Source organism: Notamacropus eugenii, chromosome 3 (genome assembly GCF_028372415.1).
Source record: "Notamacropus eugenii isolate mMacEug1 chromosome 3, mMacEug1.pri_v2, whole genome shotgun sequence".
NCBI classification, from domain to species: Eukaryota; Metazoa; Chordata; class Mammalia; order Diprotodontia; family Macropodidae; genus Notamacropus; species Notamacropus eugenii.
The window spans coordinates 47,898,290-47,915,390 of record NC_092874.1 but is presented as its reverse complement, the minus strand read 5'-3'; the positions used below and the strand labels follow the sequence as shown (position 1 = coordinate 47,915,390).

General features: G+C 35.7%; 1 protein-coding gene across 2 annotated transcripts in view; it reads right to left on the bottom strand.

The window, feature by feature from the left end:
- Nucleotides 1-17,101, bottom strand: part of PEX1 (peroxisomal biogenesis factor 1) — a 43,061-nt gene that overhangs the window by 14,819 nt on the left and 11,141 nt on the right. For both annotated transcript variants that reach the window (XM_072651492.1, XM_072651491.1), the window contains 10 exons: nt 15,304-15,387; nt 14,942-15,056; nt 14,070-14,845; nt 10,956-11,075; nt 8,021-8,144; nt 7,687-7,796; nt 6,708-6,790; nt 5,267-5,399; nt 2,623-2,719; nt 984-1,154 (listed from right to left, as the gene is read on the bottom strand). In XM_072651492.1, the coding sequence (XP_072507593.1) occupies nt 984-1,154; nt 2,623-2,719; nt 5,267-5,399; nt 6,708-6,790; nt 7,687-7,796; nt 8,021-8,144; nt 10,956-11,075; nt 14,070-14,837 (1,606 nt within the window). In that variant the 5' untranslated portion in view covers nt 14,838-14,845; nt 14,942-15,056; nt 15,304-15,387. The remainder of the gene's footprint in view (nt 1-983; nt 1,155-2,622; nt 2,720-5,266; nt 5,400-6,707; nt 6,791-7,686; nt 7,797-8,020; nt 8,145-10,955; nt 11,076-14,069; nt 14,846-14,941; nt 15,057-15,303; nt 15,388-17,101) is intronic.

Genomic DNA, 17,101 nt, shown 5'->3' with positions numbered 1-17,101 from the left:
AGATAATCTATCATGGCTTTCTGGAAAATAACTTCATGCCTATTAAAAATAATCTAATGGAAGCATGGAAGACTGTGCAGAAGTCAATAGCGTGCATTTCCCACTCCATGTGTCTGGTGATACTCCTTATCACAACATTTTGCAAATTTCAAGAGTGAAGCAGATACTATATAAAAATATTGAAGGGTCACTAATAATTCCTTTTACTAAATAAGCAAAACTTTAGCTGACAACTTCTAGAGGTGACTGGCCAGTGCCCTGAGATTAAGTTCTTCCGACTGTGGTTTCCTTGACAAGTCTGCAGCTTAAGCGGGTGACAATACTGATGAATACAGATTTACTTACACAAGCTAGCCTCAGAATTAACGTCCACAACCCCTTCAAGAGACCCAGTAGAAGATAAGGCTTTAACCTATCTGATTTCAAAATGAGAGCATTACAAAAGTTACCCCTCAAACCATGAACTAGCACACTCTATCAATTTCCATTTTAAAACTGAAAGAAACCACTTTACAAAAGTCAGAGAAATGGTTCTAACCAAGAAGCCTCCAGTCCTTATCCTACTGTGTAATTTCAATATGGGATATCTGCAGAAAGTTACTCAAAGACCTCAGATACTACATCTTAATAATAATTGCAAAGTGCTTTCCATACGTGCATTATCTCATTTGATGCTCACAACAACTTTTAGGGGTGGGTGCTCATTACTGTCCCCATTTTACAGATAGGGAAAATGAGACTTGGAAAGATTAAAGGACTTGACCAAAGTGATATAGCTAGAAAAGGTCTAGGGCAGGAGCTGAATATGGGCCTGACTCCTTGTTTGAAATTCTTATCTACTATGTCTTAGAAATATTTACATAAATCATGCAAGGTTGCAGAAAATCCCCCTTTACAAAGCTGCCCAGCAAAATGGCCTGGACAGCAAGAGAGTTAGAAAAGAAGTTTTGTGACAAGAGAAGATTTCCCCCAAGCTGCCTCACCATACGCCAGTCGCTGACTTTGGACTGCATTAGGACCATGCTCCTGCTCAGGCATGGTGGATACACCCACAATATGATCCAGGTCATCCAGGAGAACCACAGAAGGCTGCCTCCATATGGCTTCTGAGAAAGCTGCCTCCAGGGCTTTCAGAACGTTCTCAGGTCTTTTCCCTGAAACACAGATGATAAGCAATGTGCCAAATCTGATGTAGGGCAACAAGCCTGGAAGGCCGCACAGACGTGGCTTCTGTTTTATGGGAGTCTATGATTTCACTCGTGCAGGGATCTCTCAGTGGGGCAGCTTCCTCCACTAACTGCTGCATGACAGCCTTAGCAATGGCTAAGGAAGTTATGTTGGAACCCAACAATCAAGCTTGAAGATTCAGATGTGACTGACACACCAACTTCTAGAAACTTGCTCACCGTGACTGTGGAGGGTTAACAGTGAACAGGACAGTCTACCAAGAATACAGGCCGCTTTATCACCAAGTGAGTAGATTTATAAAGCAGAAAAATGCAACATACCATTTATGTCCACAGGATTTTTAGGACTATGGAAAAGGTACCAAAAGATAAGAAAAACACTGAAACATTTTAGTATCTAAAGAGATGTAAGAAATCACTCAATACAGTTTTGCAAACTGACTTAACCATGGGACATTTTAGGGTTTGAAAAAAGGCAACATAGAAACTACCATGTTAAAAAATATTACTGAGTCTAATCTTTATTTTTTCCCTATTGGCTGACAGAAGCATCCCTCAAAATGCTTCATTCTTAAATTTAGCAATAAACCATTCATCATTAAAATAAAACTGCATATGTGGGAAAACTAAATGAAGTCATTAAAAGTAAAGAAGCTATCCACAGAAAAGCTTAGAGAATAAATATTCAGGGAAAGATTTACTAATGAATCCTTGTAATTACTGACCTAAAACAGAAGCTTGGCTATTTTGATAACAAAACTATAGATATAACAAAGAAGTAAAAGCAAATCAGTCCTGCCCCGAGGTGCCACGAAGGCTTTGTTTTCACAAGGCTTTGTTCACATTTCCCTCTGTTCAAAGTATAATCTGACTCCTTAAAATGGTTACCAAAATCCCCAACTATGCCAACACGTAAGTGATAAACCTACATGTAACAAGTATAACATAATTCATATTCGAACTTTGTTGCCTATATATATAAGTTTGTATCTATCTTAAAACTAAGCAAAGACCACAGATACATACAAGTGGGGACTCGCTGGCTAAACACCCAAGAAGGAACCACACAGCACAAAGGACTAAGCTCAGAGGGGAGTTCGTTTACTTGGGAGCCTGAAGCTTTTCTACCTACACTCTCAACATAGTAACACCCCCAGTCAGTGAATCAGAGCAGCCCAGAGCATCAAGATGAGAAAAATCGTTTTTCTTCCTCTTTTCCCTTTACTACTGAAATGAAGTTTTATCCTTGAGAAAACTGAATAGTTTCTACTGACTCTTCAGATAAGAAAAAAAGCACAAGACAAAAACAAAAAGGGACTAAGTAGACTCAACATGGAAAAGATAAACTGAGAAGTTAAAGAAGAGTTGAATTTAACATCAACAGCAAATTTTCTAAAAAGTAACTGATATATGAAAAAGGTTATCGGATTCCTACCTCTTAGGGCTTTACATTCAATTACTTCCATGTGAGCATCCAGTCTATCAAATGCTTCTGTGCAGATAGCCTTAGCTAAAGTTGACTTTCCACTCCCCTAGAAAATAAATTTTTGCTAATAACTAAAATGTATTAATAACTAATAAATCCAATAACAAAAAAAGGTGGCAAAATTTAAAACTCATCCAATAATCAATCAATATGTAGTTATCAAGTACCTGATAGCTTTGTCCTGTGCTAGAGACTGTGAAATACAAAAGTATTAAAATATGCCCCTTCCATAAAGGAGTTCATGATCTGTGTCCCATGCAATGTAATTTTTCATGGTGAAAGGATATAAAAGTGTAATTATCTTCCACCATTTGGTGCTAGTTTAAACTAGGGACCAACAAACCTGGCCTAAGCCCAGGGGGTCACAGTTTGCCAAACTCTGGCTTAAATCTTTCATTTCATTTTAAAAAAAAATAATGCCACTGGGTAGTGAATTATTTGATTTTGATGACCCATATGTCAAGTACCAATGGCTGGAGAGTCCTCTCACTTATATACAGAGATTAACTTTTCTATGATTCCACCTTCAGAGAGTTCCCTGAGGCTCTAAAGAGTTCAAAGGATCACAGAGCTGCAGCTCTAACTTGAATAAACCTTACAGATCAGCTTATCAAACTCCCTCCTTTTAAAGAAAAGGTAACAGTTAGTCCAGGGGGATTTGTTCAGGTTCAACTATGTAGTGTCAGAGAGGAGATTCAAACTCAGGTCTTCCTGACCTTATCCAGCACCATACTAGCCTTCTCTAACAAGAAACCAAAAAAAGTGGAAGGGGGAAAACCACAAAAATACAAAACAGTTCTCCACCCAGGGTGGATGGCTTCCATCTCTTCTGAACCGAAGAATGGCAAATCCAATCCAACAAGGATTAAGCACCTATTACATGCCAGATACTGTGATAGGTGCTAGAAAGAGACAAAACAAAATAAGTAGCAGAAGGTGCTGAGTATTACAGGGTCTTTAGACCATCTTAATACTGGGGGTATTTTAAATGTGAAATCGTTCTTAAGTGACCAATGAATTGATCCACTATGAGAGAAACTGACATGCAATGAAAGTGACCTGAGCAGAGAAAGTCTGTAGTGAGGAGGGCCTGGAATAAAACAGCACAAAAGGAGAGGGCACCAGGAGCTGGAATCAGGACCACTGAAGAGACAAGCATCTCTCAAATGAGAATGAACCTCTACAGCTTATAAGAAAATATCATTTTGTTCTCTCAGTAGAGAAGATAGTGTGGACAAAGAATGAAGTAGAAACTTTCTAAAGCAGTTGATGTATTGGCTACCTTTGCTTAAAATTTCTGTTGCTGTTGTGACAAGGAATAGTTAAAAGGAGAGGGAGAGCTAAAGGGAATTGACAATGACATAAAAAAGTAAAAAGACTTTTTAAAGAAGGGAACACTAAAGGTAATTCAACATTTTCTTGGTGCCTCTGAGGCAGCATCACTGAACACCAATCCACTGCAGTTATGTGTCCTGCTCAGTGCTCCCCTGGAGCAGGGATGCTGCGAGATGGCCCCCAGGAAGTGGTTCTACGCTGCCTCTGTAGGTTAACATTAAGTTTGGGTCTGTCAGTCCTTCTGGTTTCCATTGTCTGGAAGCACCCTTCGTCCCCTAGCTCAGGCTCTGAAATTAGAATCTGAAATACAAAAATCAAAAGGCTCCAAGGAATTAGCTTGTCTCTGTAGCAAAGCACTTGGTTTTTGTTTGTTTGTAGCCTTTTAGACTAGTTAAACAACTTTCTCCTATACTTCCAGGATCTTCGTCTGTTCTAAATTAGCTGAGGTTTATGGAAACCTGATCTCCCAATAAACGTTCAGGAGAGAATGTATCTTGAAACTCAAGGTGGATAAAAGAAAAAAAAAAAGAAAGATGAATAATAATGAAATAATAATCAGAAGGAAAAAAAATCATGTCAATCAAATGGAGGAAAAACCTAAAAGGGAATTCAAGCAGAACGACACAGATTACTTCTGGGTCTTATGATAGTGGATTAGTGAAGATGCATCTCTGGAAACACCCTTTTACCAGGAAGAGAAAATATTGCAAGGAACAGGAAAAATACAATTTAAATACATGGAGACAGTCAGGATTTCACACGACCTAGCAGCTTCTACTCTAAAACAGGGCTTCTTAAACTTTTTCCACTTGTAACCCCTTCATTGCTTCTTAAAGACTGTCGGTCTTGGAACGGTATATTTTGAAGAGCAAAAGAGCTGGGGTTGCATCCAAGAATAACTTACTTAGCATTAGCAAAGTTGAGTGTAATCTTGAATGGACAAAAAAATGGAAATTTGATGAAGCGAAAGACTTCCAGGTATTTGTAACAAAAAGACCAGAACTCAGTGGAAAATTTGACACAGAAGATCCAGAAGAAATATAAGGAAAACAGTAAGGGTTAATTATAAGGCACTCATTAAGATCAAATTGTTTACTTATTATATAAATGAAAATGTTATGAATATTCTTAAAGCAGCAATCTTTTTTTTATATATAATTCTGTTTTCAGATAGTATTCAAAAAACCAAAATACAAAGAATGTTACTCTTAAGCTAAGCATGTGCGGAGCACACAGGTAAACAAGCTGTAAGCAGCACCTTCACTCCTGTGATAAGGATGGCTCCATTACGAAGTCCTGCAACAATGGAAGTCAGTTGGCGAGATAAAGGGCGTCCCAAGAGACTATGGGTGACATGCTCCAGAGAAATTATTCCTTGTTTATTCAACCCCCTGCAAAACATACAAAGTAATAGATAATTCAACATTAAGGTATAATGATAAAATATTGCTACTAAAAATCCCTAAGCTTTCTACATCAGGTTAGAGCATCTTAAACAACAGAGTAAAACTTTTGACATTCTAATTATTGTAAAGAATCTGTGAAAAATCTGAATTATGGATTTTTAAAATTCAGTATTATTACTCTTAATAACATGCAAAAGTTAGGATGAAGTTAATTTGGCCTACTAAAGATCATTAAGGGATTTGGGCTAATTTTTTAAAAGGTTTTGTTTTTTGTTTCTGCCATTAGCATATCACTTATAAAACTGCTTGTGTAAGATTAAAACAGATTTTTCTTTTAAAATATGCCCTCTAAAATCTTGTTTGTAATATTAGTTTACTTAGCAACTCTAATTTTTATAAGTAATTTAAAGATATGCTTAGGTATTGCCTCATTTATTACAAATTACAAATTACTTCAATCCAAATGAATTCGATATTGACAAATTATCCTTTCATAAGTTCTTACTTTTATAGCCTAGAGTTTTTACAAATGCTAGTAACAGCACATAGAGAGTGCTTGAAGGCTAGTAAAGTGCTTCCCATGTTATCTCATTTGGTCCTCACAATAATTCTGTAAGGTAGGTGGTATTATTATCTTTATTTCACAGATGAGAAAACAAATGTGGAGAAAAGTTAACTGACTTTTCCAAGGTCCCTGGGCCAGTAAGTGTCTAAGGCAGGATCTGAATATAGGTCTTCTTGACTCTAAAGTCAGCACTCTACTCCAGGGCATCACTGTATTCAAATTATAGTTCTTTAGGAAATTAAAGGTATTAATTATACATTTGTAAAAAACCTATCTGAAAATCAAGCTTGTTAATGATCTCATCACCCTTGTTTTCTTGAAGAACGGTGGAGAACACTTAATCTTACCTACAACACTTAGAAGGTGAAACAACAACATAATTTAAATATACTACAAATGTTTCTTTTATTGAAATTTTACAACATTATTTGCTTTAAGAATTACAAATTATTGTTGTTATAATCACAAGCAACCAGGTTCACATCTAGCTTCTTTCCTCTTTTCACAAGTAGATTCTCAATGTAAAGTGTTCAATAAGCTGAATACTCTGGGGTGTATGAGAGCCACAGAAAGCCTGAATAGACAAAGATAATCACAGAATCATTAGAGAATCCATGAATGGATACTTAGTAGTTTCTGGCATCCATGTTGTAATGTCTGTACGTAAAGGCCTAGGATAGTCATAGAATATTTTAAAACAAATCTTGTGCTTGGCCCACACTTCTTACCCTAAGGAACTCAGTTTTAAAAAAGGAAGAGTAAAGCTGGTTTCCTCATTGCTTTCCTCTTGTGCCACAGGATACAGAAGGACCTACCATAACAAAGAAAAGCACCTTTAATTTTGAGAGAAGTATGATAAAAAACAGCTTTATTTAGGAATCAAAAAGCAAGGTTTCTCTCAAATACACTAACATGTGCTTTTCAACAACTAATATTTGCTGTATAAGTGATATGTCAAATCTTTTTTATTTCTGTAATCACTATTTCCATATGCAACTGGGCGTATTTACATAATTAAAATACCTTAGTAATTTGGCATTTGGCTAATACTCCTATAAAACATAATTTTATACCCTGCTGCTCTACCTGCTATACCATTTATCTCCATGGTATTAGAACTTATAAAAAGGCTCATTCAAAACAACAAGTTGCTTTTCACTTTAATTGTGATGTTAGAGAAAATGTGAGTGAAGAAGAAATAACACAAATTGGGAAGAATGTGAGGGACACATCAATCTGACCAGGGAAATAAGCAGCTGGCAGGGTCTGTTCAAAAAGTCATTTCTGCATTCACTGAGGAAAGTCAAAGAAATCACAACATACCCAAAAGGCAACATGTCTTAACCCCTTTCCTCCCAAAAGTGGCAGTGTTGGTAGTTCATTTTTATACAATGGAAGAACTAAGATCAGCAACAAATTTTATAATTAATTTCTTTAAAATATTTACTTTTCACAAATTCTTAAAAGACTTTGCAAATGATGATTTTATTTACTAATAAAAGCATTCAATGTAAATCTAACCAGTATTGTTAACAGGATTTTATAAAGCTATTGTAGATATGTTAAACCAAGTTATGCCATAATCTAGACCTTTGGGTCTGTAAAAATGATCAATGGTGTAAGAATGTTTTCCATAGGATACTCATTTATATACATTATTTTTAACATAAAATAAATCATTAATATTCAGAATTACAAAATATTTACTTGTATATCAATCTTTTGGAGCAAGCTGGTACTCAACATAAAGACATTTTCTGAATTATTTTTTTCTGTTTCCAGAGGATGAACAATACTCAAAGAAAACTTCTTCAGCCCTATTGAAAAGATAATAATAATGGCATTATTGCAATGATTAATATTTAACTCAAAATTGGATAATCCAGAATTTAAAAAACATTAAACTGAGTGTTGCACTAGATATGTAATTTTTTTAAAAAACAATTTTATATTATTTTTCTTCTTGGTGCTATAACTTAAAAAAGAGAATTCTTTATTCATGTTTAAGGGAGGGAAATCCAAATGAACAAAAATGACCTACCATCTTTAAATGTCAAATTAATGTATTCTTCAGCTGATAGTATCCAGGGACAAGTTACTGTACTAGAATTCTGTAGCCATAAACTGAAAGCAGATTTAATTTCTTCTTCACTTGTGTCTTTATGCTAACCATAAAAAGAAAAGACAAAGAATTACCTTGACAACTGTTTCTTTATCTTGGTGGTGGTATTTATAGCTTTTAAGACAGCTGAAAGATGCTCAGAAGTTACAAATATGAGCTATAGTCAGAGATTCAAAAACACACTCAAAACCCAGAACCTGAAGAATTAACAGAAGAGGCTTCTGTGCTTAATTTGCACAATCATTTAAAAAGTGTGGAATACGACAGTATATTTAATAGCAAAGAACTGGATATACAATTGAAAAAAACTTTCCTCTTGTGCCATAGGATACAGAACTCTTAAAGGTAATTGTATTTTGTAATTTTGTAACTCTTAAAGGTAAATTTTTGCTAGCCTGTTTCCATAGAAAGAAGTAGCACAATGGCCCTTTGGGCTAAGTAAGAGGGAGAAATCTAAGGATAAATAAGTTTCCATGTTAATGTTTGTTACAAGGGTAACTGAAGATTTTAGACATTAGTGTTTTCAGTTTTTTCCCACTCTCAACACTCTTTTCTTTCTTCCCAGTCACATCCCTCTTTTTTTGTTACTCATCATTCCAACTGTCCCTGAAAATCAGATTTATTTTTGGCCTGCTTCGTTTCTATCATCTTGCCTTCTCTCTTCAATCTAGCCTAAGGATAATTTGTGGATTATAAAGAAAAATTGAGATATTACTATTATTTAAATAAGTAAAAAAATAAAAAATATTATTTTAAAGCAAATAATTTCCCTGCATCCCCTGCTTTTTTTTCCTGGATGTGGAAGAGAATTAGTTTAGCGGACTTAGAGAGTCTCAGGTCATGGAGAAGCATGAGAACATCAAGTACAATTGTTTACAATCAAAGAATGCTAGAGATGGAAGGGATCTGAAGGCAAAGAGGTGAAAGATAGATTGTTTTGTGTAAGAGGGAAAAATACATGATAAACCCAAAAAGGTTAGATCAAGTCAGGTGTGAAGGGTTTTAAATGCCGAAGTCCACCTCACTTTAACATAAAGAAAGAAATTTTACAGTAACAAATCCTTTCTGAGATCCAAAACAGTGAAAATTCATAGATTCTTCCATACAAGGTACTTGGCCTAGAGAGTAGCATTTCTGTGAAAAACACTAAATTTCAACAATATAAAATATAAATCAAGTGGAAAGCAATATGGAATTATGTAGTGTGACTAAAATATCTATACCTTTTGACCCGCAGATTCCATTACTAAGCTTATATCCTAAAGAGATCTTTAATAAGAACAAAGTCTCTATAAATGCCAAAATATTTTAACGGTACTTTTTGGGACAGCAAAGTACTGGAAACAAAGGAGATGCCTACTGACTGGAGAATGGCAAAACAAGTTGTGGCACATGGATGGAATGTAATATTACTGTGCTATAAGAAACAACAAACATGGTGAGAATGAGGAGACGCTTGGGAAGACTTACATGAACTGATGCAGAGTGAAGTAAGCAGAGCCAAGAAAACAATATACACAATGACTTCAGTAAGTGAATGGAAGGAACCAAAAACAAAAAAGTTATCAAACTATAAAGAACAGATATGAGAGGATCTTCCCATACCACCCTCTGTAGAGGTGGGATGTCCAGAGTTTATCAATGTATTGATCAGTTATGCTTATTTTCCCCTTTTTTCCTGTTTTTGTCCTTTAAAAATATTATTTAGAATGGCTCTTGGGAAAAGGAAGGAAAACAAATTTTGGTGATGTTAAAAAAAGACATAAATAGAAACTTATTTAAAATAAAAAATATAAATCATTTAAAACTACATGTAAAGTTTCAGAGGCTTAATAATACATTATTATGAATATGAAACTAAATCTTGTTCTCTTCCTACTAGGCTATAACAAAAATAGTTTTATTGACTCTAGACTATCAAAGAGACTCTATCAGGCATTTCCATTATATCTATAATGATATTCATAATAATCAACCCGAATGATAATAATATAATAATAACTCTAGCATTTCAATACATTTTCTTCATAACAACCATGTGAGGCGAGTTATACAAGTGTGGTCATGCCTGTCTTACTGATGAGAAAATGCAGGCTCAGAGAAGGTGGTGATTTGCTCATAGGGCCAGGACTTTAACCAGATCTTCTGATTTCAAGACCATTGATTTTTCCAACATACCTGGACACACCTTCTGAATCATGAAAGATGAAATTGTGTTCAGACATCATTCAGGAAAATACAACTAGAAAAGGCAGTGGGATGGTTATTCAATAAGAGTGCATGATAACAAGCTGAGAGGCTGAGTTCTATAAAAGGTAAAAAGACCTGGACAAAGCACTTCATTGTGCTGGGATGTATGGGAGGACCCGGATAAAAATTTCAGAGGATAAGAATGTATGGATGGATTGTATTCTAAAGTGATACCAAGATTAACACACAAAATGAGTTCACAGCCCCATTAAATGATAAGTATTTTGACTAAATAAATTCCTCTTATCATATTCAAATTATTTCATAACTAGTAACCTACTGGTAATGTTAATTCCAATCCAGATAAGTATTAACCCTAATAATTATTAATCAGAACCTGGAAGCTATCCTAGTTAACTGTAAGAAGAAAAGTAAATGGCTGAGTAGAATGGATACTGAAAGACTATCAGCAAGACTTTCAAAAGTCAAAATTGTTGAATACCTGTACAAGCATTGTATTGCATTAATAAACCTCTCTTATGAGTAACTTCTTGATTCAGTCAACATAAAGAAATGCTACATTTGGGTTATACCAACTGAAATAATAGCAAAACTTATACTATACATGCAAAAGGATTTGGATGCAACATGAATTTGCACTTACTAAATTTTCTCTAGGTTGTAACTTGATAGATTTTGGAATTTGGGGGATTGATTCCACTGGTGATATTCGGATAGCTGAATGCATTTGTATATTCAGTCTTTTTCTCATGTCTTCTGGAATCTGAAATAAATACATACACAGTGTTAGAAATCAAAGTTCAAAAAAAGAGATATATTTAAAGTTCAAATCAGCTATGTTTCATAATAGAGATAATACTTTTCATTTCCAGTTTCTGATGAAATTATCAAAGTTATCAAAACTACTGAATACTAGGCAGGACTGATTTCAGACAGAAGGAAAAAAGCTCTAAAATTAAATTTAACCTCAATTTTTTCCTCTTAGAATTAGTGCTGTGCAAGGATATACTTTGAGCTGTCAACTAAAACAGCTTTCAATATAGTTTTCTTTCAATGCGATAGATTTAAATTAATCTCAGTGTGGATTAAACTGCATCTTTTAGAACTAGAAGCTGCTTCTTCAAACTTTTTATCTTCCCTAATGCCGAACAGAGTGTTCTACAACAGACACTTTATAAATATTTGATGGATGAACAAACAAGAAAGCTGTGGTATGTTGGGAGGGGCAAAGCACAACTAACCCCACAGGGCCAGAGATCAGCCCCACCAATGCTAGACAGAAGCTGTAAATCTGAAAGGAAAAGATAAGGCGTCCAGCTCTCCCTACTAGGATGCTTATACATAACAATAAGAGTAAAAGAAAACTCTCTTAATATCTCTTCACCATCTGCACTAACCTCTGAAGCCCAGGTTTAGCTGTAGTATCTTTAGACAGAAGCTGTAAAACAAACAACCTATAAGTGTATCCAAAAGACTGAATAATTAAAAGAATAGAAATGATAGAAATAGAATAGTCCCCACTCGATGTCCAAACAAAAATTTGCAGCACTTCCCTCAAACAAAATCTTAGCCAAGAGATATTCACTGCCTAAGTCTCTAATTAATGAATCAACTATGATCAACCAAACTTGATCTCATCTACTGAAAAGTGGCAAAGATTTGAATACTTGTCACTCAATGGTCTGTGGGTATTTCCAAGAATCAATCCATCAACAAAAATATGTGGCAGCTGCTATCATGCCCCCATCACCAAAGCACATGGGCATGTCAATCTAACAGAACAGAAAAAGGGATCTGAAATTTATGGGGAGCCCAAATGCCTTATCTCTGGCTCCAATATTTCACTATTAGCACCTACCCAACCACAGCAATCTTTATGTTTCAAACAAATAAAAATAGTTCCTACCAACTGAAATGTTGGGAACCCAGTACCTAACACAATGCCAGGGCACAGAGTAGGTACTTAATAAATGCTATTAATTGGAAATTCCTGGTCAAGGAGGATTTTTCCTCATGCTTCTTTTCTTCCTTCTCCTTTTATCATTTGTTCTTCATCAATCAATCAAACAATATCAGGTATCTTCTATACATGAGGCCTTGTGTAAGGCCAAGGGTGGGGAACCTGCAGCGTCTGGGTCCTCAAGTGCAGCCTTTTGACTGAGTCCAAACTTTACAGAACAAATCCCCTTAATAAAAGGATTTGTTCTGTGAAACCTGGACTCAGTCAAAAGACCACACCCAAGGACTTAGAAGGCCTCAAGGCCAAAGGCTGCTTCCCCACACCTGTGTTAGGCACAGCAGGAATACACAGAAATATAAGATAAGATTCTTGCCCTCAAAAAGCTTATAATTTACATTGGGAGACATGGTATAAATGGTAATAAAATTAATCCAAAGCAGTAAGACAGTTTTTATAAGATAGTGTAATATTAACATTAAATAAAATGCTGAATATTCTGAGAGGGGGAGGAAATTTCACTGTTTGAAATGCTCTAGAAGGGTCTCCTGGAGAAGAAAGGAAGCGAACTATGCTTTGAAGAATGAATGGGCCATGGACAGGACAAGGAATGGCATTCCAAGGATGAGTTGGTAGGGAACTAAAGTGAACAGACCAGTTTGTCTGAACAGATGTGAAGAGGCAGTGTGGGGAAAAGAGAAACTGTAAGAATCACAAGATGACAGCTGAAATTCCAACTCCAACACTTTACTATCAATGTGACCTTGGAGAAGTTCCCACTTAAGCTCTATAGGACAATTTCCATATCTCTAAAATGAGAGGAGTGGAATAGAGGACCTTTAATGTTCTTTCTTGTCAGGTCTGAATCTTATGAACATATAGCAGCATTAACAGAAATAGAAAAAAATTAGGGTCAGTCAGTTCTGAGGCAATAAGGATGAGCTCAGTTTTTAGAAATGATGAATTTTAATGACAATAGGATAATCCAGATAGAAATATGCAGCAGAAAATTGGATGTGAAACTGGCATATGAGGGGGAAGTCGGTGTCTGAGATGTTGCATATATAAAAGTCATCCACACCCAGCTGGTAGCTACAGGCAGAGGAGATGATGTCTCCTCCAAGGAAGCTCTCCTTTATTTAGTCCTTTCTACATCCCTGAATGTTTTCCTCTATGGAACTGGGATGGAATTCCCATAATCCTAGACTTCTCCCATAGCATCTACTTTCCCCTAACACATGAAAGCATGTCAGACTTGCCTCTGCTCATAAGACAGAAATTACCGCAGTAGAAGGTTTGGAGCAAAGTTAACATATCACTACTTACAAGCTATGCAGCAAATTATCTAAAAGCAGAAGGATAATCTAGGGACAAAATCTTTTCTGCTACCAGATAATGGAGGCAAAATGGGGTTATCACAGTACCTAACACAACTGTAAGGATATTGCAGATACTTAATAAATACGTAATGATTGATTATATTCAATTATAATGGTACTTTTCACTAATCTATTTCATTTTTATAGTACACCTTACAGTGACTACTCAAATACCAAAGGAGGGGCTATGGCCCTAATATGCATTTGTCAGACAGTGCTAAAACAATTTTGACAATAACCAATGATTTTATTACAAAATTAGAATGCTATCTCCCCACATCTAATCCACTATATAGAAAATCTTAGGTTCTGTTTTCCTAATGTAACACATTTCAGTTTTCACAGAGAACTATTATAGTTTCAATGGCTGTAAATACACAAATGAGTTCCTTTCCCCCCAAGTCGCAAGGTTCACACTAACCCAAACTTTCCCAGTATGGAGAGCTTCTATAGTGTTGTTATACTGTATGAAATTCTTCAGTTCCTCAAGTCCATTCCAGACTATCTGCACCACACAGGCCTTACCAACTCCTTGACTACTACCTGAGTGAATCTGTTTTTTATCTTGGTAAGCCATCTGCTTTTCCTTTTCAGGTGACAGGACGTTTTGCTTTGTTTCACTTGGTTGTTGCTTTGGGGAGAGTAGCTGAGTCAATTTTCCATAGGTCACAGTAAAACTGGGCTCCAAATCAAAATACTGCTGATTCCAGGGAAAAATATGAATGGCATGGTCTTTCTGAAACAAAGATGTTGCTGACACACGTTGTATACTAGGAGGCTGAGAATTACATACTCTGAAAACAGAGTCTTTTGGAACAACTGTTAACTGCATATTTTTGAATGCGTTAATTTCACTTGAACCCCAGGGTGTGTCAATTTTTTTCTCAGCTCCATAAGAGAAAATGCTCCCCATTAGATTCCATATGTTTGGCATTGTAAACATGCCAAAGATAAGATCTGAATCTTGTTTATTCAGTTCACGGGCTCCTGCAGTATTTGAATAAGGTTGTTTTGTTTGAAATCCCCCTGTCAGGTCTTCTTGGTCTCTTCCATACTTATTAAATATTCCTTGTGTATCTTCTGCTCTAGAAAAGGGCACATCTGCGGCACTGTCTTTGGTCTGGCGTGTCTTGGGATGAACGAAGAGTTCAGTGTCATTTTCCAATCTACCATAAGTGGCAGCTGGCATGAGTGCAACTGGAAAGAAAAAAAACTCATTAGTCCATTCACCTCTACATCAGCACTAAGGCAGTGCTGTAAAATAAGATGGCAAACCTTCAAAATGGCACTTACCAATCTGGATATAAATGTACGTCTGCTGATCTACCCAAACAGGGAAAATCGCATTTGGAAAGACTATTCGAATCTGATCAAGAAGATGCTGTTCAAGTGAAGACGCATGCAGCTCCTAGGACAATTTTACATCATATCAGGAAAAACAAAACAAATATACAAAAAAGAAAGGCTCAAATGACATTTTTCATTTGTTCCTGAGCAATTATTTTGCTTAACAATGAAATCAGATCTGATTTGAATCAGAGTAACATTACTTTAGGAAGTTTATAATTAATATCAGAGAAGGGAAAACTAATGAAAATGTTATTTTAGTATAGCTGAACTTTAACATGGCAATACTTTTGACTTTTTTTTTTTACCAGTATCTCCCAATCGTCTGCCGAAAGAGGTTTCACCTCAACTTGATGACAAGATACCACATGGGAACAAGGCCTGAGAAATACCTGGCAAAAATAAAATTTTTGTATGTTAGGATTTTGAGTACTTATCTATAGAAAGTAAAATATTAAAGTAAGCAACAGTGTGGATATAATGTGGCGTAACTAATTAAGAAAAATACTGCATACATAGAGTATGCCAAATATTATCAAGAAACATAACCAGAATAAGTATGAAAGAAAATGAAGACAGTATAGTGTTAAGTAATATCTTAGATCCAGTTACAATTTATTATTTGTATCTACACAGGCTTATCCTATATAAAGATATTAATTGGTTTCTTGAAAAAAGAAATTAGCCAAAAAATATTACAAGTGGCAGTTACTCCATCTGATTTGTGCCTCAGGCAATCAACTAACCAATGTAACAGTGGAGTACATCAATTTTATAGAAGGATTTGGTTATAACGTATTAAAACAATGTTGTTATACAACATGCTAGTCAGAGTAACTGTGCCTATATTAATTACAAAATAATATAGGAGATTTTATAGAAACAATTCACAATAATAATATCTAGAAAACTGAGAGCTATATTGAAATTGATGCTGAGCAAGAACCAATGATTCGATATAAATAAATCTTACACTTACCTAAAGGATGGGCTAGTTTAGATAAAGGATCCCTAATAAGTCAACTGCAGACTCTGACCTGGTCAGTCTTGGGGCCTCCTAGCCACACACTCCTTTCCTATGAGAACTGTCAGTGTTGCTAAGCTGCAAAGACAGGCCTATAGTGCTGGCATATCTTCTCCTTTGTGTCCTCTGAGACTGTCTGTGGGACACGGTAGGCGAGAAGCCAACAAGGTTACAATGCAGGTAAATCCTGATACACTTCGCTTTTTGCTAATGCCACGATTTCTCAATATAGTATTTCCCTTACACTTTTTTATCTATGACATCTCCACTTCATAATTATTAATATATGCCTCATACTCTAGGCCAGGGCTTCTTAAATTTTTTCCCAATAGCATTCATTGGTGGGTCATGGCCCTTGGGCATGCACGGTGCAAAGTGTGCATGCTTTGTGCTCAGAACCAAGGCTACAATAAAGATGTGCAATGCAACATGGTTAAGCACTACCAGAAACACCTTAGATTCATTACTCATTTGATCTTTAATTAATTTTTGGTCACTGCATTTTCAGAAACCTTTTACTGTTGCCAAATTTTTTGTAATCCCATAAGGGATTGTGACCCACAGTTTAAGCACTGCCCAGACAAATAAGTATGGAACAGAGCAGCTCCTTACCAATCAGTCAGCAAGTACTTATCACCTAATACATGCCACCAAAAAGCTGGAAATTCCTGAACTTATGTGATCCATTATATTTTTCTCTCTTTAACTTATAAAGAGCCAGTGACTCCGTGGCATAGTGGTATAGAAGGATCTACAAAAATGCAATCAGGAATCCACTTATAAATAAATGGAAAACAAACAAACCAGTAAATTGTGTTGTGTTAAGAATTAGGATCAAGACATCTAAGACAATTTGCAAGAGGAAATAACAGGGAAGAAGGTTGGGAAATAAATGCTTCAACTCAGAAATTTAGATACAATACAGAGAATAGAAGGGCATTTGGGAAGTGAACTTTAAATTTTAACACAAGTGGGATAAGACTCATGATTCAAATACAAAAATGGAAGGGTATACATCTTGTTTCACAAGTAAAAAAAAAAAAGACTAAGATCTAGAATACAGCAGCGCTAACGTTTGAGGG